The sequence below is a fragment of the Prionailurus bengalensis genome, chromosome C2 (assembly GCF_016509475.1).
Source record: "Prionailurus bengalensis isolate Pbe53 chromosome C2, Fcat_Pben_1.1_paternal_pri, whole genome shotgun sequence".
NCBI classification, from domain to species: domain Eukaryota; kingdom Metazoa; phylum Chordata; class Mammalia; order Carnivora; family Felidae; genus Prionailurus; species Prionailurus bengalensis.
This window is the reverse complement of record NC_057350.1, coordinates 146,378,852-146,401,702: the sequence shown is the minus strand read 5'-3', so window position 1 is coordinate 146,401,702 and position 22,851 is coordinate 146,378,852. Positions and strand designations below refer to the sequence as shown.

At 39.1% G+C, this 22,851-nt stretch overlaps 1 protein-coding gene across 15 annotated transcripts in view; it reads right to left on the bottom strand.

Moving 5' to 3' along the window:
- The window catches only part of RBMS3 (RNA binding motif single stranded interacting protein 3), a 1,080,848-nt gene that overhangs the window by 570,872 nt on the left and 487,125 nt on the right, over positions 1 to 22,851 (bottom strand). For 11 of the 15 annotated variants that reach the window (XM_043595598.1, XM_043595585.1, XM_043595588.1 and 8 more), the window contains one exon: positions 4,778 to 4,950. In XM_043595598.1, the coding sequence (XP_043451533.1) occupies positions 4,778 to 4,950 (173 nt within the window). The remainder of the gene's footprint in view (positions 1 to 4,777; positions 4,951 to 22,851) is intronic. The other 4 variants (XM_043595583.1, XM_043595596.1, XM_043595589.1 and 1 more) reach the window with 1 other exon arrangement.

Below are 22,851 nucleotides of genomic sequence, written 5' to 3'. Positions count from 1 at the left end.
TAAGACACACAATGCAATGTATTCATTTAAAACAACTAGAGGGGCGCCTGGGTGGCTCAGTCAGTGGAGCGTCTGACTTCGGATCAGGTCATGATCTCGCAGTCCGTGTGTTCGTGCCCCTTGTCAGGCTCTGTGCTGACAGCTCAGAGCCTAGAGCCTCCTTCAGATTCTGTGTCTCTGTCTCTCTCTCTGTCCCTCCCCCACTCATGCTCTGTCACTCTGTCTCTCAAAAATGACTACATGCTAAAAAAATTTTTTAAAATAAAACATAACTAGAGAGTTCCCATGTACAAAATCATTTTGCAGTCTTGTCTTCTTTTCTTTGATTTTACTTGTGATCCGAACATAGGAGCTTTGATGATGTATGTGAATGGAATCCCATAATAGGAATTTGCTCTCAGATTATACATTGAGATGTAATGTAATTTCTTTTCTTTAATACTATTTTTTTTTGCTGCTCATCAGTATTAATATGGATGCTGTACTCTGATACCAGATAATTCACTATATCTATGCTCATTTTTGGTATATCTCTGTTTTATCTATTCTTTTATTACTATAGATATTAACAAATATTGCATTTCCTATATTATAAGGAAAAAACTCTAAAAGTACTTCTACTTTCATAATAATAAACATGGAAAACTGATCTTCATGGCAAATTAATGTAAATAAGTGAATATTATCTATTTGTAGGTGAAATCATTTTAAAGTGTTGGGATGAGTAATAGGAACATAAAATGATCTGAATCTTTAGAAGAGTGCTAACATAAAGTACCAATGACTGGATGCCTGGGTGGCTCAGTGGGTTGAGCATCCAACCCTTGGTTTCGGCTCAGGTCATCATCTCACATTTTGTGGGATCGAGCCCTGCATCAGGCTCCAAGCTGGTAGTTCAGAGCCTGCTTGAGATTCTCTCCCTCCTTCTCTCTCTCTTTGTCCTCCCCCCACTGCCTCTCTCTCTCTCTCTCTCTCAAATAAAATAAATTTTTAAAAAATAATTTAAAAAAATACTAATGACTGGGACACCTGGGTGGCTCAGTCAGTTAAGCATCCAACATCGGCTGAGGTCATGATATCATGGTTCAAGCCCCGGGTTAGGCTCTGTGCTGACAGCTCAGAGCCTGAAGCCTGCTTCAGATTCTGTGTCTCCCTTTCTTTCTGCTCCTCCCCCACTCAGGCTCTCTCTCTCTCTGTCTCTCAAAAATAAATAAACATTAAAAATATTTAAAAAAAAAAAAGGGGGGGCGCCTGGGTGGCTCAGTCGTTTGAGCGTCTGACTTCGGCTCAGGTCATGATCTCACAGTTCGTGAGTTCGAGCCCCACGATGGGCTCTGTGCTGACAACTCAGGATCTAGAGCCTGCTTCGGATTCTGTGTCTCCCTCTCTCTCTGCTCCTCCCCTGCTCACACTCTGTCTCTCTCTCAAAAGTAAAAATAAAGATTAAAAAAAATTTAATACATGTGTATATTAAAAAAGAAATACTAATGGCCAATGCGAGAGACCAACTCTACAAGAGAGGCAAAGGGATTTTACAAGTGACCTGCATTGATCTCTTACCACAGGTGTCCCTACACATCAGGCCATACCGATACAGCTGAATCGACTCGGGCTGTGACCCTGCCAAAACTATAAAAGGGGATTAGTGAGAGAGAGAGAAGTATCCAGGAGCACATTGTACCACTAAATAATAATGAGGATCTCAACGAAATATCAGAATTTTAGCATGAAAGAAGCTTAAAGCATTATCAAGTGGAAACCCATTATTTTATACATAAGGGAAACCAACATTAGGGTGAAAACAAGCCATGAGTCCAAGGCCACACCCTCAGCTGATGGCAGAACCAGGGCTGAAAACCTGATCTCTTGGTGCACAGCTGTTCCCATTGGCTTATGTGGCTTGATCACATCAGTTCCTCAAAATTCTCTAGGAAAAATAATCTGAGCAATAAACTCCAGGTCCAGACCACTTCAGTAACTGTAGAACCCACAGACACGTTTATAAAAACAACAGCATGGGTCCAATCTTATTACCCAGCAAAAACTAACATGAACAAGTAACCAGTACCCTCTGTGCTCTTAGCCTTCTCTAAATTTCTCACATGCACATAAGAACATTAACACAACTTCTTTCCTCAAAAATAACATCTCTGTGTCACTAAATCTCTTTCCTGAGTTCAAAACACCAATGCAGGCTGGGGCACCCAGGTGGCTCAGCGGGTTGAGCATCCGACTCTTGATTTCAGCTCAGGTCATGATCTCATGGTTTGTGTGTCTGAGCCCCACATCAGGTTCTGTGCCTGCTTGGGATGCTCTTTCCCTCTCTTTCTGCTCCTACTCCACTCACATGCCCCCCCTCTCTCTCCCAAAATAAATAAACTTGAAAACAACAACACCAAAACCACCAATTCTGGTTTTTAGGTAACACTTCCATTTATCTATTTCTGGCAGCATTCTATCAAATGTGGACACTGACACAGACATCTGTAGTATAATGCTACATCAGTGGTATGTTCGTAAGCCAGCTCTCCGAAAATATACAATTAAAAATCTTATTTCTAGGGCTTGTTGGTTCTTCTGATGTAGATATGCCCGTCATGGCTGTCTTCAAGCCACTGAGTCTATAACACATCACACACAGAATTCCTGAATATTTAACAATTGACTCTAATGCACCAAAGGCAGTACCGGCATGCCACTGGAAGTACAGGGACACCTACAGATAGTCAAAGTCAACCTACTCTCTTGTAAGAGGAGACTGAGGCTCAGAGAGTAAATGACTTGCCCCCAGATCACACAGTGGCTGAGTGGGCTTTAATACACAGGATTCTACCTCAGCTACCTTCATAAATTAAGTGAAACTTTCCGTATTAGACATAGTCAGTGGTTTTCATATTATTGAAGAAAGAAGTGCTTCTCAAAAGTAAGCAGCATATGGGGCACCTGGGTGGCTCAGTCGGTTGAGCGTCCGACTTCGGCTCAGGTCAGGATCTTGCCGTTCAAGGGTTTGAGCCCCGTGTTGGGGCTCAGAGCCTGGAGCCTGTTTCAGATTCTGTGTCTCCCTCTCTCTGCCCCTTCCCCGCTCATGCTCTGTCTCTCTCTGTCTCTCATAAATGAATAAACGTTAAAATTTTAAAAAAAGAAAAAAAAAGTAAGCAGCCTCAACAATGCCAGAGAGACTGTTAGAAATGCATATTTTTAGTCTCCACCCCAGGCCTAGGGACTCTTTACCTTTATCTTTATCTGTCTGTGCTTCACTAAACTCTTCGAGTGATAGGGAGCAATGAGAAAAAAATCTTCCTTAAATCCATCAATATTCTTTTTGTAAATGAGATCCCAATAAGAGTCAAAGATAATAGCTATCCCTTTTCCTATCAGCATCCTTTAAGAGATACTTCTGAAGGTTTTAACATAAAGACCACAATCTTTCGCATTTACAGAGTCCTTACTCTTCAAAATAGTTTAGATTTTTCTAACAACAGGAAAAAGTTGAATTATTTACCTTCCCATTCTCCACCCCAACCTTTTACTGATCAAAGCCTAACCTACATTTCTATGCCTTAGCCCTAGCACATTCGTTTTGCTTACACAACTCCCTTTAAATATTTATTTGTCAAAGTTTTGCTCCACCCTGTCACAAATCGAGGTAGTCAAGAGCAAAACGGCTCTCCCACTGTAATCTACATATTGCTTTGCCAATTGATTATCCAGTTATGTATTTGTGTTTTGGTTTATCAGCCACTTCCTGGTGTTTTGCTATTTGTTCCCAACCTTCAGATCCAGAACAAAGACAAATAAATACTGTCTGCTTTGTTTTCCTCTTCCAATATTTTAGAGGTTGGAAAATTTACAAAATAAATATCCTCTCAACCTTCTTGTAAAAGCATTGCAAAAGAGAAAAAGAAGAATTGAGTAACAGTTTCCCAAATTTAAAAATACCCAGCTAAGGCACACTCAAATGACCAACAGCTGTACTGATATTACTTGAAAAATAATCATACAGCAATCTACAAATACAGGTCCATGAGTTGTAATTCAGTATTCCTTATTAATTTTATTTGGAGGGCACACGTAAATATGTGTATTCTATTTGCACAGAAGTAAGACTGTTAATAACCTAAATGTTCATAGATAATAGATTAACAAAAACACTTTGGAAGGGCATGTTCGTCACTGCCACATTTCCTAGCAAATCCAAAACTACTTGGTGAGTATGGTTCATGGCCTTGGTGGGAAATAGCTTCACTGGATGTGGAAGTGGATGTTTTCAAGGAAACCAAAGTACTAGTTTTATAATTCCCCAATTACCTGGTCCTGGCTGAACTTCTATTTACCGAGAACTGGCCAGAAAAGCTTTGCAGCACAGGAGGAGGCAACCATCCTGAAAGCAACTGTTTCTAAATTTTCAAGATTGCCTTCGCTAATACTTCCACCCCCAAAAGCAGCTACCTTTATGAGATTTGTTACTGATCCCACCAGCCACATGGGGTCTGCTTGCTCGTCATCTTTTCGGTCAATACATGCATATCGGCCAGCACTCCCAGGTACATCTACTCAGGGACCTCCACCCCACCCCTAAAGGAAAGAACACCAACTCCATTCGCTAACATCAGCTGGACTTAGATTTCAAACTTAAGTCCCATTTGTACGGTGGAGTCTACCTCACTGAGGCACCAATAAAGGGGTGTACCGAGCACAATACCGAGTCCTATGTGGACTGAGCCCACGTGAGCCAGCGCGGAGAAGAGGAGCGGCGTGGAGAGCAGAGGGCACTTACGGTTGGCACAGCTTGATTAGGTCCTGGTCAGTGGTGCCTGGAGGAAGGCCTCGAATGTACAGGTTGGTTTTACTCAACTGTTCCCCGCTGCTGTTGCTGCTGCTGTTGTTGCTGCTGCTGTTTGTGCTGGGGCTGGGAGGTGCCATGGGGTGGGGAGCTGGTGCATAGGACTGCTGGAAACAGAAAAGGCTGTTACTGGAAAAACAAAGCCAGCACCTATTCACAGGCCAGCAGCGCAGCTCGAAAGCAATGCAGGCTTCTCGGCCTCTCTGATCCACACATGCACACACATTTTTATATCACTACCCTGTACACTTTTGAGAACATCATTCCCCCCACTCTGGCCCTGCACTTGGATCAGCATAAGTTAGCCCTAAATGGGGCAGAAAGAAGTTCCCAGGTGCTCCTGACAGTGGCATATGCCTTCTGAATCAGTCCCCTGTGATTTTCCTTAGAGGTGTAAACTCACACGCTACCTCCCTCCCCACGACAATAACGTAGTTTGCTCTTGGCACCAAAGCTCTGCCCCTAGCTCACCTTTAACGAGCCACATGTCTTTGCTTTGTCTCCACTCCTTGTCCCCTCCTCTCCAAAACACAAAACCGAAACCAAACAAACAAAAAACTGCCTCATATTGTTGCCCTCCCCATCACTCTCCAATATAATTCCTGACACACAGGAATCACTCTATGAATAGCGAATCTAGGAAGGGCCAAACGGACGGATGAATGGACCTCATCCCTTTCTACCACTCCCAAATCTGCTTCTTCATGGCGGACGTCCCGTGTTTTGTGATACTGAGCCGCCATTCTCTCGATGCAGTCAAGATCCCCTTTAGGTTACTCTAGTCGAGGGTCTCAATCCAGGAACTACTGACAACTTGGGATAATTCTCTGCTGTGGGGCCTTTTGTTCATTACACTGTACGTCCTACATTGCTCATTGTAGGATGGTAGCAGTAACCTTGTCCTTTACCCACCAGATTCTAGTAGCAGCCATCCCCTAGTTGTGACCACCAAAATTTCTCCACACACTGCCAAGTGTCCCCGGGGAAAGAACCACTGCTCTCCCCCGGTAGAAAATCACTGCTCTAACGTGTCAAACTGTTTTCTAACAAAATAAAATGATAAAATGATCCCTAGCAACTGAGAATATACAATGTGAATATACGTGCTAGAATTAGTAGACACGATGCTCATTATATACTTCATTTCTTTGTCAAATGGGCCTATCTTCACAAGTTCTTAAATTACACGGACTGAGTCTGCATTCCCGCTGTGTCTCTTACTGGCTGTGTGACCTTTAGATGGTGCCTTCGCCTCTCTAAGACTCAACATTCTCATTAATATGAGGAGGATAAAAATACTACTCTCAGTAGTATGTCACAGGGTCTCTATATAAATTCAATGAGCTAATGTAAACAAAATGGTTCCTGGAAATTAGAAAGTGCAAAATAAATGTTAGCAAAAACAAAAATGCAAGAGTAACAATAATAACATTTGTAGCTCACATCTGTCTTGCCAGTAACGTTAGGCTATATAACTATCCCAGATATTCTCAGTCGTAACCTAGAATGTTACCTAAAGGTAACACCTATTAAGATTCCAGTGGGGAGATTTTGGGCTGAGTTTTAACCTGAAGACACATTAGCTGTTCTATCAGGGGTGAAGGTGTGTATTTAACAGATGGCAAGTAGATGCTTAAGAAATACTTAGTCTACAACATATACAGTACAAATCGAATGAACACAGCACTTAGCCCACAGTGATAAAAGGCCAAGTTTTAGCAGCACCAGCCTTGTTTCTTGCTATAATACTCGGTCTTATAATTTTCAGAATGATCAGATTTGCCCCAGTCCATATTTCCAAGTGGCTACAAGACAATGCCTCTTAGCTACAACATGTCAAATGAAACTCATTATCTCTGCCCTCTCACCTCCCAAGTCCCCACCCCAGACACCCAGCACAATGACCCCATTTCTCTCTGGTGTTGCTGACATCCATCTAGCCCCCATGCTAGAAGTCTTGGGGTCAGCTTCACTTGTTCTTTAATTCTAAATCTCGAAATACAGTCAGCTACCAAATTTTTGGACAAGTTTCTAGAAGCATCCTTTTCTCTGAATTCTCACTGCCTCCTAGGCCGGGATCTGGTCCACCTTGTGGATCCACCATATCTACCATCTGGCTCATGCTTTCCTCTTAGGGAGGAAAGTGGAGGAAATATAAGTCAGATGGTCAAATGCAAAGGCACACTGGTCTAGAGTATCCTGGGCAGTTCCTTTAAGGAATGGGGAGGTGGGACAGAACCCAGAGCCTCCTTCTTTGAAACAAACATTTCAAGTAAACATTAGGTATTACTTAATCTGCTACCAACATTTTTAATGTGGGATTTTACAACAAACTACACAGGAGAATACTTTCTGTTCCCAATGTTTGAAAAAAATGACATACATCCATTGCCTTTTGGAATTTAATATCTGCATGAAGCTGCATGAAGTTTCTTGGCTGGCATGAAAAACTAGTCCGCCTTGACCTAAGAAATCCATTTCGCTCTGTGGACACCCCATAACACTTAAGCTCTATCTCTTTACACGCCCTGCACTTAGTAGGTTTTAACACATCCCTGCTAAAGTAATGCCCTGGTCCCTGTACCTCCCAATGGGACAGATGAGATTTATCTTTCACTTCCCGCATGTGCTTTATTTTCTTAAATTTCGCAGGGCTTTTTAAAAGCTGTTTGTTACCACTTTCACCTCCCCTCTCTCCAAATTCTTTGAATTCCATTCTGTACTCAGGCTTCTTTTAAAATGAGGCTTTGTTAAAAGCAGTTTTCCCCCATTGCATAGCTTTTAAAACTATCAGGGAGCCAAAATAAAATCATATCTTCAGCTTTATGTATCATAGATCTGATGGACCAGCTCAGACTGAGTCCCTGAATGATCAAATTAGAAATTTTCATCTATAGGATGGTCAATATGTGTTTACTTAATTATCCACCCCCCGCACCCACCCTTCATAGCCAGAATATCATTTAGTAAATTGCATGGTGCTTAAAACAATAAATGTGCCCTCCAAAGTGCCCAATGTATTTACTAGGAAAAAAAAATGAAACAGTCAAAAGCAAATCAAAGCTGGGACGACTATAGGCTACTTGTATGCATGGAAATGAGGTATGTAATTTACAAATAGAGATCCAAACACCAGCCTGTTGTGGAGAAATGATGTATTTCAAAAGCCCTTTGAAAAAAAATACACAATCAAAAGGGGTTATCTGTGTCATATTCTTGTTTGTGAATTCTAGAAGTTCTGCTGAGGCGCACCTGGGTGGCTCTGTCAGTTAAGCATCCACCTTCAGCTCAGGTCATGATCTCACCCTCCGTGAGTTCGAGCCCTGCGTCGGGCTCTGTGCTGACAGCTCGGAGCTGGAACCTGCTTCAGATTCTGTGTCTCCCTCTCTGACCCTCCCCTGTTCATGCTCTGTCTCTCTCTTCTCAAAAATAAATAAACATTAAAAAAAATTGTTTTAGAAGTTCTGCTGAAAGAGGTAGACTTTCTCAGTGTTATTGAACCAATCAATCCAGAGATTTTAAGACGGAATGCCTACATTCTCACTACTCCTTAATATTTCATTTATCTGCTGATGATATACTGAATGATTCAGGTAGTGGTTTGCGCTGTAAATCATCCTTTGGTTTTAAGAATTATAAATTCCCTCCTCTCCTCCCACTTTGCAAACACACATCTTTTAATCAACAAAACATTGGCAGAAGTCTCCCGTAACGTCTGACAAATGCACAGGCCTAAATGAATTAATTTGTGAAAAGCAAAAGCAATGTTGTGTGCCCTGGTACCAGAGACAAATGACCACACTACAGCATCTTTACAAAAAAAAAAAAAAAAAAAAAGGAGCAATAATCTTTAGAGGTGAATGGGTCACAGCAACCACTTTCCTAATTAAAAGTGGCTCTGATTCCGTCCTCGATTCTTTGTCTTCAAATGGATTTGGGACTTTATCATTGATTAGCTTTTAAATCATTTTGAGGCACCCAGGAAGAAATGTTTAAATGTTAGTAAAAAAAGAATTTATTTTCCCTCAGATAAAATGGACTTTGCTATATTGCTCAAAGTCATACTTTATAAATCCTATTTAGGAGCGGTGAGGACTTACAGTCCAGGGTTACTGAACACTTACACGGTGCCGTAGCAGGGCAGGGAGCTGCTATGAATCTGCAGTGTCAGCTTGGTTAGAACCAGTGAAAACGGCAGATTTTCAGAAGAGGACCTTCAGATGGCACTCTGATGGAGGAGGGAGATAGGATTTCTCTTGAACCTGCACATGCTTGGCAAATACACAGATTTTCCTCAGGTGTTTATTCATGGTCTGTTGGGACCATGGTCTGCTGGGAGGGTCTGTTAAGTATCATGGGATGGGGGTTGAAAATCTCTAAACCACATGTTGGGGCCACTACATCAGTGGATCAGTACCCAGTGTTTTCTTTGGGCAACTAAACCAAATGACTTGACATCCATTTTAGAAGATAACGATTCTAATAATTATAGGTAACATTTGTTGCGTGCTTCCTAATAGGCATTGTATATAACCACCCAATGAGGCAAAGAATATTCTTCTCAAACATAAATGAGAAAACCAAAGTGCAAAATGGACAGATGACCTTCTCAAGGTCACACAGTGGGAGCCCCACTTTGACCCTAGAAAGTTGGACTCCAGGGGCCATGCAGCCCCCACCAGCACAACAGAACTTCACCTATTAATGACATGGGCACCAACACAAATGGCTTTTTTGCCATCAGCTTTGGAAGAAGGCACGAACAAAAGCTCTCCTGCATCCAAGTATACGGGGGAGAAATCGAACAAGGATGGTAAACAGCATCTAGTCAAAATGGAGGTTAATAAGGCCTTTCCTCTATCAGAATTTAAATGAAGTCCATCTTAAAATTTAATGTCAAAGGGGAAGTGACCATCAGAAGCAAGCAAGGTGATGAGTTTTTCAAATAACATCAAACAAATGGGTTCCTTGGTCAAGATTCAGGGGATGTTATTTGATAACAGGAAAATGAACCGGCTTGCAAATCATCCTACAACAGCTGATTCATTTAGTGTGCTTTGTTAATATGCCTCATTTTTCAAGTTTGAAAAGTGAATCAACCGGGTCCTCCTACATTCTTCTAAAATGTGTGATTTGTGTATATAGGTTTGGATGGAGGTTGGTTGTGCTTTTGACCCCTACATATTTTGGAGGTAAACTGGAGAGGGATATGAGTTGTAGTTTTATTTGTTTCCTCTTTTTTTCCCCCAGTTTTATTTTAACAGGAAGTGTTTGATACGTTCAATAAATGCTGTTCACATTTCAAGAGGGTAAAGTAAATCATTAAAAATCATCTTTTATACGGTATGAAACATATTAGCTGAACATGTCTGAAGGCAGGGATGTAATATACACACACCAGCCAGACCATCTTAAGCCAGGGTCACTACTGACATTTTGAATGAGGTAATTCCTTGTCGTGGGGCTATATTGTGCATTGTAGGATATTGAACAGCACCCCTGTCCTTTGCTACTAGATGGCAGGTGTACTACCCTCCCCCAAGGGTGTGGCTACCCAAAATGTTTCCAGGTATTGTCAAATGTCCTCTGAGGGTAAAAGTGTGCCTGGTTGGCAATCACTGCCTTAAACAGATCCAACCCCTCTCCTTGAAAAACGAATACCAGCACAGGACCCGGAAATGGAATAATAATAATAACTCAATGGCCTACAACCTACTGCATTGAAAAACCACATCTACTGACCCAAGTTCAACTTCTTATCCCCAAGTATATACGGTACTCATCTCTGCATGCCTCTGCCCTCCGTCACTAAGACATTGGTACGCCGCATTTCATTTGCAGCAGACGAGGTCTGAAACACGCTTCTTCCTCTTATTGAAAACATAACTCTTTTACAAAGAGAATTTAAAATATTTTTTGCATGCAATTCCCGTTGGCTGGGAATCACAGGGCCTTGATGCCAAACTGCAGTCAATTCTATTCCCGGCATCTGGTTGCTGGCAGGATCCTGAAGCAGTTGGTCTGGTGGTTTTTTGGAGTAGCCTTGGACTCCCTCACACAGCAGTCTGTTCTGCTGATGGTCTCCCCAATTTGTTTTTATTCATCTCCAGTGCAACAGAATTTGTACTCTTTTATCCACTCAAGGGTAAAGCCCCGGATAAAGTCTCCCATGGGATCGACATGCCAAGTCTTTTACTATCCAAAAATGAATACAAACCACATTCCTGTCTTAAATCATACATTATTTAGCCTGCACGTACACATGCAATCCATTGCTCGGTGGATTAACACTGCTGCAGGCTATTGAATTCCTCTCCCAGACAGTATAATTTCTACATAACCTTGCTTCTGCACACCTCGCCTCTAGTGGGAACACAATACGAGCAAGTAGACACGGCAAGAATTGCAGCAGTCACTGGAGTGCCTATCATAGCCTTAAATGAGGATGTGCGTATTGTCTATGCAAGCAATAATCAATGCAGCTAAATTAATATATAAGGCAAGACATGCAATTTTAGCCATGGTTTCATGAACCACATATATTGACGCTTTGTGGTTTTATGCTGGACAACTGCCCCTCCATTGGTCTAGAATACAATTATAGAAAACAATGGTTCCAATTCCACCTTTCATAACAGAGTTTGGTGAAAACCTGCCCCACTTCTCTTTTCCTACCCACGGATCAGACATGGAAATGAGCAATAAAGGACAAGACTCCTCACAAAAGGCAATCATTTGCATATTCTCTGTTAACAGTTTTTGGTAATAGCCACTGTCAACAGTGGGGGTGCGGTGTTTAAGAGCTCCACATTGCCCTCTGAGAATCCTGCTCTACCCCTAACTAGGCACTTAAACCTCTAGTCACGGGTAAAACAGGAATTTCGATGATCTCACCTAAGACTGTTGTGAGGCTTTAATATATAAATTACACATAAAATATTTAGCATCGTGCCTGACACAGAGTCAATACTCGATAAATACTTGTTGATCTTATCATTTTCATCAGCACCATCATGAGGCAGATCCTTAAAAGAAACACTACTCTCTCAATCCTACTTGGAGTAGTTTACCTTTAAGGGGTGCTGCCAGAGTCAATCATTGATTTTCTAAGCATGGGAGCCACTATTCTTGAGATGAAACTATATCACCAGAACTATGGTTTGTCATTTTCATCAAGAACCAAAAAGTAATAACTAAGCACTGATGAAACAATCATTGTGGATTGAAAGGCTAATTAGTTTCAAGGTATTTCCAAATCACTACTGAGGTATTATTAAAATTCTGTTAGGATGAGATTCACTTTTGCTGTAAATATTAGTTTTTAAAAACCTCAGCAGATTGCATAATCACACATCGCTCTGTGCTATTTACAAATAGGATTAATCTAAAGTCATTTCATTCCATTCAGAGGTTTAAATATTAAATGACATTTTAAAATTCATGGTACTTGCAAACACAAGTAAACTAGTTATTGTTCATTACAAGCACCTATAAACCAATTTCATTAACAAATTTACAAGCTAGAGGAGAGTGGCTGCTATAAATGATGCCACTGGCCTTTTATAAAGATTGCTCAGTTCTCCAAATGCCAGTGACATCTGGTCTTTGCTCCTATCCATCTTTTAATTTGGCCAACTCATGATCTCTTTAAGGAAAAATAAACAAAATTAAAATATACTCAAAATTTAGCTCAAAATATAGCTCAAAATTTGGGCTACTTACACCATTCATGTAAAAGTTCAAGTCTACACTTAGAAAATAATCCCAAACAGCTCATGATTCCAGTATTAATAAGGATTGATTCCTCAGGCAAAATAAATAAATAAATAAAATAAGCCATGATTGGTACCCAAGGTGGAGATTACAATGGCATCTATACCACAAATAGTAATGGTTAGAATTCCCCAGAAATATCAAAGTGACTGTAAACCCTAGATGGGGACTCTGTTCTGTTTGTCCCAGGAATGTCTCCGAGATCAACTCAAACACTTCCTTTTGTAATGAGCTAGAATCACCAGGACAAGACTGGAAATCCAGAACAGGTCATAACTGCTTGTGGAGATCTCTAGGATAGTCAATGGTCAGCAACTCAATTCCTAATGCAATCAGAGATAAAGAGGAGATCTTACAGTCCAACAATTACACTCGGGTCACATTCTTGTGCCTTACATATTTACTTAATTTTTTCATCTGGTTTTTCCCCATAATCTCTATTTTGACTATTTTCTTAGTTTTTGCAATATTCTATGCTTCATAATCCAAGAATGTTTCCCTAAAACTACGATCAGTAATATCGCCAACAATTAGTTGTCCTAGCTGTATCATGTATGCTATCCAAAACAGAGAAGCACAATTCATACAACTTAAGGGGCACCACTGCAAGATAGGTGGACCTCGAACTTTATTGTGACTAAATGAACACTCTCAAAATTTTCTTCTTCAATGAAAACAGATATAATGAACCATTTCCACTCATTCCACTTGACCACTTTCCATATAAACCAATCAAATGACCGGGTTGGTTACTAGTAGCTAATGGGTGATAGAAATGAAGCATTTTGTTTCAAACCATGTGTAGCAATAATTGCTATCAATAATGGAAGGCCATCCGGAACATCAAATGGCATTAAGGCTCTTTTGATACAGTAAATGATTCTGTCCAATTAAATCAGAATTCACTTTTTCAGAAAGTAAATCCATGTTGACTTAAGAGCAACTCAATAATAGGATAAAGAACAAGTGCAGTAAACCCTTATTCCTTTATTGAGGCTTTCCTACTACTTCCAAAATATCCCTCCAGTCTCTATCTCACCCTGTTTTCCTCGATTTCCCAGGGCTCACCCACATTCCTTGCCACACCATGCTCCTATCTGAATCTATGCCTTATTTTGTCTTCCTCCCTTCACTTAGAATCCCTAGTCTGCATTCTTATACCTTCTTCTACGGTGACTCTAAAATGTATCTTATAAACTGGGGTACTTTGGAGAGCAAAATAGGGAGATGTTGATAATTATATCAGGACACAAGGAATCAATTGAGACCGTCCAAAGAAACTTAGAACATATGGTCATTTATGACTATTTTCTATGTATCTAAATCTCACATATTCATCGAGAGTCACCTGAAGTTCTACCCCATTTTGTAGCATTTCCTATTATTTTAGACCTATTTCATTTACCCCTCTTCTTCGTTTCTATATAATTAAATATCCACAGAAGGTTATAAAATATTTAACAAGAATAGCAATGACTGATGTATAATGAATATATAATATACATGAGGCATTGTTCTAAGAACTTTATATTAATTGATTTATACTTTTGGAGGTATGTATATGGCTACCCCCATATTGAAGATGAGAATACAGAGTTTCAATGACCTTTAAAGGTTGTTCAGCTACTCCGTGACAAATTCAGGGCCTGAAGTAAGGCAGTCTTTACTCCGGTTAATTCCAGATTTAACTCTAAATATGTGCAATCCAATATGGTAGCCACCTGTCCCACATAACTATTTAAATTTAAATATAATTGATGTGAATTAATTAAAATTTTAAAACTTCAGTTCCTCAGTAATACTAATCATGTTTTAAGTGTTCAAAAACACATAGCTACTGGGGCACCTGGGTGGCTCGGTTGGTTAGGCGTCCAACTCTTGATTTCAGCTGAGGTCAGGATCTCACCTCTCATGAGATGAGCCCAACATCAGCGTGGAACCTGCCTGGGATTCTCTCTTTCCTCTCTCTCTCCCCCTCCCCATGCTTACACACTCTCTTGTTCTCAAAATACATAAATAAACATTAAAAAATAAAAAAAAAGACATGTGGCTACTAGCTACTATATTGGACAGGAAGACAGAACATCATCGCATAAAGTTCAATTGCACAGACCTGATGTAGCTCATTCTTACAGTTACCACGCATCATCTCCCCAGACTATACTGTATATCTACAGTACCTAAATGTGCTGAGCAAAATAATGGTCATGGTTTCTGTGCTGCTATTCAGAGTTTTTTTGTTTTTTTGTTTTTTTTAAGTGCGATTAATCTCGTTTCAGTAGAGAACATATTTAAGTTTTTTCTCCTTCAGGAGTGGGTCTTGATTTTGGCATATAAAATCTATCAACTGATACCTTCCTTGACCAAAAGTAGAAATTATTAAAAGATATTCCCAGAAAGTAAAATATAATGTGTGGGAAGAACAAGATGTGGTTCATTTGTTTTTAATCAAAACCAAAGTTTCATCTGTATTATAAAATTTCTTAATCTCAAGGAAGAGAAGCAACAGAGATAAATTGCTGTTAGAGAATCAATGTCTCTGTCTTTGGGATTCAAGCTTCGTGCTTGGGAGGAAGTTCTGCATTTTTAACACATCATCTACTTTACCTACATATCCTAAGAGAATAGCACCCTTACTAACCACATAGTATGCTATGCTACCAATCTTATTTCTCTCTAAACTGAACCGGGGGAGGGGGGGAAGGAGAATGCTTTCTTACAGCGAACTACAGAGGCAATTCAGCAAATTCATAAACAATAACCTATATTCCATGACATAAAATAGTTATGTTGTTTTATTAGCCAATGCATTCATATTTTATTGATGTAGCAAAATTAAGTGTAAACAGAACCTATGCCTCAAAAGTCCTAAATCTAAGAAATTTGGACTATAAAACACAATAATTTCCTCGAGAAGACAATGTTGGGACACAGATCAAAAATGCAACAGCAATTAATACAAGCAAAATAATTGCTTCATTATAAAAACTGGAAGGAGCACTTGCACAGATAATTTTCTGGGAATATAATTTCAACATTTATTGTGTTTGGGGCTATGAGATGATAACTATGAGAATAAATTAATGCTCAAGTTCACCCAAAGTGATCCTATAATAAATGAATATTAGGCATTTTATATTGTTAACTAATTTATTATAATTTTCAAATCAGAAATCAGAAACACATGAGATGTTTATACATTCAGACTTCTATTTGTAACCTATATGGAGACTCCCTTTTCCGGTATATTTTAAGTCAGTCTGCCACGTACCTTAGAGAATGTTAAAAAATTATATAGACATATCCAATTTCTAGTGCATCCTCTTTGTTTTGTGATTACTGGAGATTCATTTTGCCTAGTGATAGTTTCTGTAATCAAGGAAATGAAGCATCCATAAGAATACAGTACTGCTTTTCCTTCTCCAAATTACTCTTATTCTTTTTAAATAAGTGACTGAAAGTTCAGAGACCGCCAAATAGAGGGCATCTGCCCGTGATTACTACACTCTCCAAAGGCCCAAGAAGAAGAAGGGAGTATTATTACTGCATAGTGACTAAGAGCATACATTCTGAAGCCATCCCACCCAGGGTCAAATCCTGCTTTACTACTTTTTTCTCCATATGGCCTTGGCCAAGTTCCCTAAACACTTCTGCCTCAGTCTCCTCATCTGTGAAACTAGGGATAATAACTACCTCAGAAGACTGTTAGACATTTCAAATGAATGCTTATGTATAAAGCACTGAGAATAAAGCCAGGCACACAATAAGCTCTCTAAGGGCGCTTACAAGTATAATTATATCAATTCTAAAGCATTTTACAATAGCCATTGTTATCATGAACAATAATGCTTTTTTGAAGAAGAAGACGAAATTTTGGTTGGTCTACTGAATGACCTAGCAAACTCTGGTTGGCCTAGTGTAAAATCTTGCACTCCAAAGTAAAAAGTCCATCGATGCTTGTCAAACTGCAACTCTCTGGGTTGAAAAATCAAGAAATGCCATTCTTCCATGAGATATTAGGCTCAGGTAGTACTATTTGAGCTACTGATACTGATTGCCTTCAGATAAACTGATGAGAAGACTAATAGAAGAACTTCTTAAGACACACAGAAACTTTCACAAGGGAAGTCATTCTTAGCATAAACAAATTCTAGGAAAATAACTACAGATTGTGAAAGTACTTATTAAAATAAGACATATGTGATTGCCAGTGGAACCAGCTTATATCAGTGAAATAACACGCTGACTACTAAATGTCCATGTGCTTAACTGAATTGACTTTTACATACAGAAAATAAACTATACTAATTTCATAGCTTCTAACTCTAAAAATAATTAGGTTTTTAAAAATTGTTGCCCTGCAAGGATATTTCGTAGGTAAACAATTACTTAAACCATTTATTTAAGTTTAATTGCCTCCCTAATTTCTAATAAGTTGTATGATATGTGCCCTAGGGTAACTGAAACAAATAGTCTATAGAATAAAAATGGGATAGTCATACATGTATATATTCCAAGGTATTTACTACACATCTCCAATATTCCAGAAAATTATTTTGTTTTGTTTCGGTCTGGAAAATGTTATGTATACTCTAGCAAACAGACAGGAAAGCCTTTTCTAAAGTATAACCACTAAAAGAGTTTTCTAGGAGAGACCATTCCTCTGCTTCCTCAAGAGAAGACTCAAGAGTTTGTTCTATTCAGTAGAGCAAATTGGCTGGGGTGGGGGATCAAAACAGAAAACTCTCTTGGAATTAGTGCTGATATTCCAGTTCTCTGAGGAAAAAACAAAATCCAAAGCTCTGATGTATAACTTTGCTGAACTTTGTCACGTGACTACTCCTACAGGGGCTGATTTTAACCTACTAACAGTTCAACAACCAGCTCACAACATTTCTGAGAATTTAGTGAGCGTCTCTCACACCAGCCACCTCAAGCACCCTACTGCATCACAAAATGGATGTGACCTTAGTTGAAATATTATTTAATGCTCCCAACATCCCAGAAGACATAAACAAAGGAAAGAGTTTCTTTGCCTGAGTAGTAAAGAAGCTAAGAATGCCCTGGGAAAACAGAAAACAAATTTCCTGATGTCTCTGTCGCAGCTGCTAGGACCAGAGAACAAACACCATGTGGGAGGGAGTATGTGGGCAGAATGTGTGGACTGCTTTAGGAAATCTCCATGATCTAATGGAAGAAAAGTAAAGGAAACAGAAGAACTTCTGGAAGGAAAAATAGGACTCAAAGAGAACCTTTTCATTCATTAGCCAATAAAGAACTTCTTAAAAAGGAAGTATCTTTATGTCGTCATTCCTTGAGGTACAAACACTCCGCGTCTACTTTAAACTCTTTGAGGGCAGAACATTAACAACATGGATTTGATCATATCTTTACTAGAATCACAACAGAAACATGTAAGAAACTAAACTATGCATCCTCATCAAAGCAAAAAGCATAGCATTAACTAGTAATGATAAAAGCTGTCTCCGTGAAATCATCATATCAAAAGTTTTATTAACATATAAATGTCATATATATGTATATGATTTAAAAATAAATATGCCATCACTCTACTTAAAACAAACATCAAATAGAACCCAAAATTTCAGCTGATAATGGGGAAACAAATTGTTCAAGTTTATAAAACATGCACAATGTAGCAAAAGCCTAGAATTACAGCTCCTTATAGATTTGGAAATGGAGAAAAAACAATTTTTTTTCTATACATAGACTTCCTAAAGCTGCTGGCTTTAAGAATTTCCATCCAGTGGAACTGGAGGGTATTATGCTAAGTGAAATAAGTCAGTCAGAGAGAGGCACATATAATGATTTCACTCAAATGTGGAATTTGAGAAACTTAACAGACGATCATAGGGGAAGGGTAAGATAAATACGATAAAAACAGCGAGGGAGGCAAACCATAAGAGACTCTTAAGTACAGAGAACAAACTGAGGGTTGATCATGTTGGGGAGTGGGGAAAACAGATGATAGGCATTAAGGAGGGCACTTGTTGGGATGAGCACCGGATATTGTATGTAAGTGATGAATCACTGGAATCTACTCCTGAAGCCAAGACTATACTGTATGTTAGCTAACTTGAGAATAAATTTAAGATGATGATGATGATGATGATGATGATAATAATAATAAATTTCCATCCAAAATTTTGACTTAAAGGAAGGATATAATTAAAGTTATATTATACCAAAGAAAGACCAAAAACTTCTAATTTTTGATAACTAATACAAATATAATCCATACCCCAACATGTGTAAAACAGAACTTAGAATTCATCGTGTAAATTCAACCGTAACATATAAAATGAAATATTATATGAGAAATGTTTTCAAAGAAAATATCCAGTGACAATTACTCCATAAACTCCTTAAGAAACAAAATTAGAGGAATAATGAGGCAGATGAGAGTAGCATAAAGTTCTCAGCACAAATAATTGAAAGATAGAAAGCAAAGATACAGAAACTTGGTATGCACAAAAATGTGGTCTATATTTACGTCTATTAAGTATGAAAGGGGCACCTGGGTAGTTCAGTTGGCTAGGCGCCCGTCTTTGGCTCAGGTCATGATATGGTTCATGAGTTCGAACCCGCTTTGGGCTCTGTGCTGACAGTTCAGAGCCTGGAGTCTGCTTCGAATTCTGGGTCTCCCTCTCTCTCTCTCTTCCCCTCCCCAATTGCTCATGCTCTCTCTCTCAAAAATAAACATTAAAAAAAATTTAAGTATAAGAGAAAAGAGTACCTGGGTCCAAAGCTAATTCTTATGAGAATGTCACTTTCTTTTACTGTAAGCTATGTTCTTCATAATAGGTAAAAAAAACCAAACATATTTTATTACTCAGAGTGATTAAGTATCAGAATAAATAGAGTTGTGGAATGCTCAAATTTTGCACCCAGAGTTTTCCAAGCTAATAAATGGAATTAATTTGATTGCTTTTTCTTGTGGTTTTCAGAAATCAGTACTAATAGAGATAAAAATGAGAAAAGGGACTGATAACATGGAACTTTTCGTACCAGCATTGTGACTTATGCTTTACCAGTAAACTCATTTTTTGGAGTGGGGATATTATTTATCCAGTGAAAACAGACGTCCATTGGTGTTATGTTCTGATTTCAACAGAGGAAGGTCAAGATTCCCAAAATGTAGGCTACACCACAGTGGCAGAACTCCTTAATATCCAGTAGCTCCCAGTGTGAGCATAAAGAAACATGAGATCCCACCCCTAACACACCCACACCTGCCCAGAAGCACTGTTTAGAGGATTATAATATTCTACAATGTTGACTGTCTATGCACTCTGAGGCTGGCTAAGTTATGTGCAAAGGCACTTTCCTTTTATTTATTTGCACTCCACTAGTCATTAGTTTAAATCAGTATCAAGGCTTTTGGCAAGGCCAGTTAGCATCATATGTTGGTAATCTGAGACAGACAGACACATCTCTAATCTTGGTCAATGTTTCTATTGTGGACACAACCTTCGATCTTGTGTGAAGACAGAGATAATGACAAAACAACAACAACACATGTTTGGCACTTGTTTTCACTTGATTAGAAGGCTGAAAATGGCATGAGTCAATGAGTTCCATTTGCTTTCAGCTCCTTATTACTCTCCGGCAGGTCAAATAAAGATAAGACTTGTTTATGAATCAAATAAAAAATAAAGATTATGTCTGTAGCTGATACAGCAGTTCTTGTGACCAATCAATATCCCCATATTGTATCCCTACCTAATCTTACTGATTATTAGTTATTGAAGACATGGAGAAATTGGGAAAATTAGGAAATTTTCACTGACAATCCAAGTGTGTTCATTATATAAACTTAAATTTCAGTGAGGGTTCTTCCTGTGAACTAGAACACATCTTATATGTCCCTTTATAAAACTGAATAAAAATAATTATTAAACATTTGTTTTGCTGGCGATGAAATATTGATATCTGACAGTCAATTCCTCTCCACAAGCAGTAATTCTAGATCTTTTGTGTACTTCTGAAAATATTTTTCTCAATGAAACTAGTTATAATTCCTGAAATTTTCCAAATGGAATGTTACATATTGACATCTTCCTGACTTTGGTATATAGTCTACTGTGTTTGGACTTGAGCCACAGATCTCGGATCTGAACCAGTCTTGAAGTTCTACTTCAACATATTTCTCAAATTCTATGCTATGCAGAAAATTGAACATTCTTTTCGTTTTTTTTATTTTTAATTAACATTTGATTGATATACAATGGTACATTGGTTTCAGGTCTAAGAAGGATTCTTGATGAGAGAATACTAAGACAGTCCACTAATATATAAGCCACAAAGATATTCCCTAGTTACAATAACTGGAGAATTAGAATATCATAGAGCTAAATGATTGAAGATAAAAAGTCTGAACACCACGAAAGTTGACAGTAACAGATGCTTTCTTAGTCTGTTGGGACTCCTAGAACAAAGTACACTACAGACCGGGTGGCTTATAACAAGAGAATTTTATATTATTGCACAGTTATGGAGGCTGCAAGTCCAAGATCAGGGTGCCAGCATGGTCAGGTGAGAGTACTCTTCCAGTCCCCAGATTTCTCATTGTATCCTTACATAACGAAAGGGACCAGGAGGCTCTATGTGGTTGGTCTCTTTTATAAAAGTACTGATCTCTTTCAGAAGGGTTCCACTCTCAAGATCTGAGCATCTCCCAACACAACACCCCCTCAGTACTATCACCTTGTGCATTAGGATTTCACCACACGAGTTTCTCATGGGACACAAACATTCAGACTGCATCTGAGGCTTAAGTCCAACATGATCTGCATGAGGCCATGCGAGGCCAGAGGTTACGATCATGGACTTCATAAAAATTAACATCTGCCCTCCAGCATAGGGACAGATCCAGGTTTTGCAAGGTTTTGCAAAACTTACACAATTTGAGGACTTCATTAAAAAAAGAATAAAATATATGAATATAAAATAGCTATAAAAGTGAATATTTATTTAGAATGAAAAGAGGGGCGCCTGGGTGGCTCAGACGGTTAAGCGGCCGACTTCGGCTCAGGTCATGATCTCACGGTCCATGAGTTCGAGCCCCGCGTCGGGCTCTGTGCTGACAGCTCAGAGCCTGGAGCCTGTTTCGGATTCTGTGTCTCCCTCTCTCTGACCCTCCCCCATTCATGCTCTGTCTCTCTCTGTCTCAAAAATAAATAAACGTTAAAAAAAAATTAGAATGAAAAGAGAAGTGTCAAGAAGTCACCAATTTTAAAAGCTGATAACACAAATATCAAAAAGATGCTGAAAATAACAATATTAACTTCCCAACACACTTCAAAAAAACTTTCCCTCTTTATTTTTGCCTCCATACTCTTTGATTGCCTCATCATATGGCAGCAGTTTCATTATATTTTCTGTAGAGAGAATGAAAAATTCTGTGTGCCCTCTAGTGCTTGATAGAAATGTACTTTTTTACTGATAACTTAGGACACTTTTCAGTTTTCCAACTCATTAATGGTACTGGTTGCTAAATTGTTAAGATAGGAATTTGGGGACTAAAAATCAGGAAGAATTTTGCATAGACTTGTCTTGTGCTTTAGATCTTGTAAATCTTTTTTCTCCTACTTCCCATATACTTCCAGTGTTGGGCACGAGAGGCCACACGCCTATCACCATAGGACCTTGTGACAGCATGTTCCTGCCACAATGCCCGGGTCATCAGTACAGCGGGCAGCCTGAGCTTTCGTGGAAACCATTCTTACCACAAAACAGCTAGTGACAATACAAACATGTATCTCATTAGATCCAGACTACATGCATCTTCCACCACCAGCTGACAAAAGGGAAAGTGCAAATGGGGAAGCCAAAGTGGAAAAGGACAAGGGTCTTAACCAGCTGTGACTAAAATAGCTTTCTCTCTCAAAATTCCCAAACCTGTTTCACCATGTGAACACATTGTTAGGCAATGGAGGAACGTGGCTTTTGTGGGGGTTAAAGTTATACAATTTGGATGGTGGGTCACGGGCCATTTTTAAGCAGAAGACTACAAGATAAAGATACAAAATTAGATAGAGAATCACTGAAAGGCCGGAGGAAAGGAGGATCCCTAAAGTTTAAATTTAATCGGCTTCCAGGCAAACCTACCGCCTTTGACTCCTTAGCCCACCTTTCCAGCCACGCCCCCACCTCTACCCTATCCCAACAGGTGATCTCCCATTTTCAAAGCAAGTACCTTCTATGATCATCTG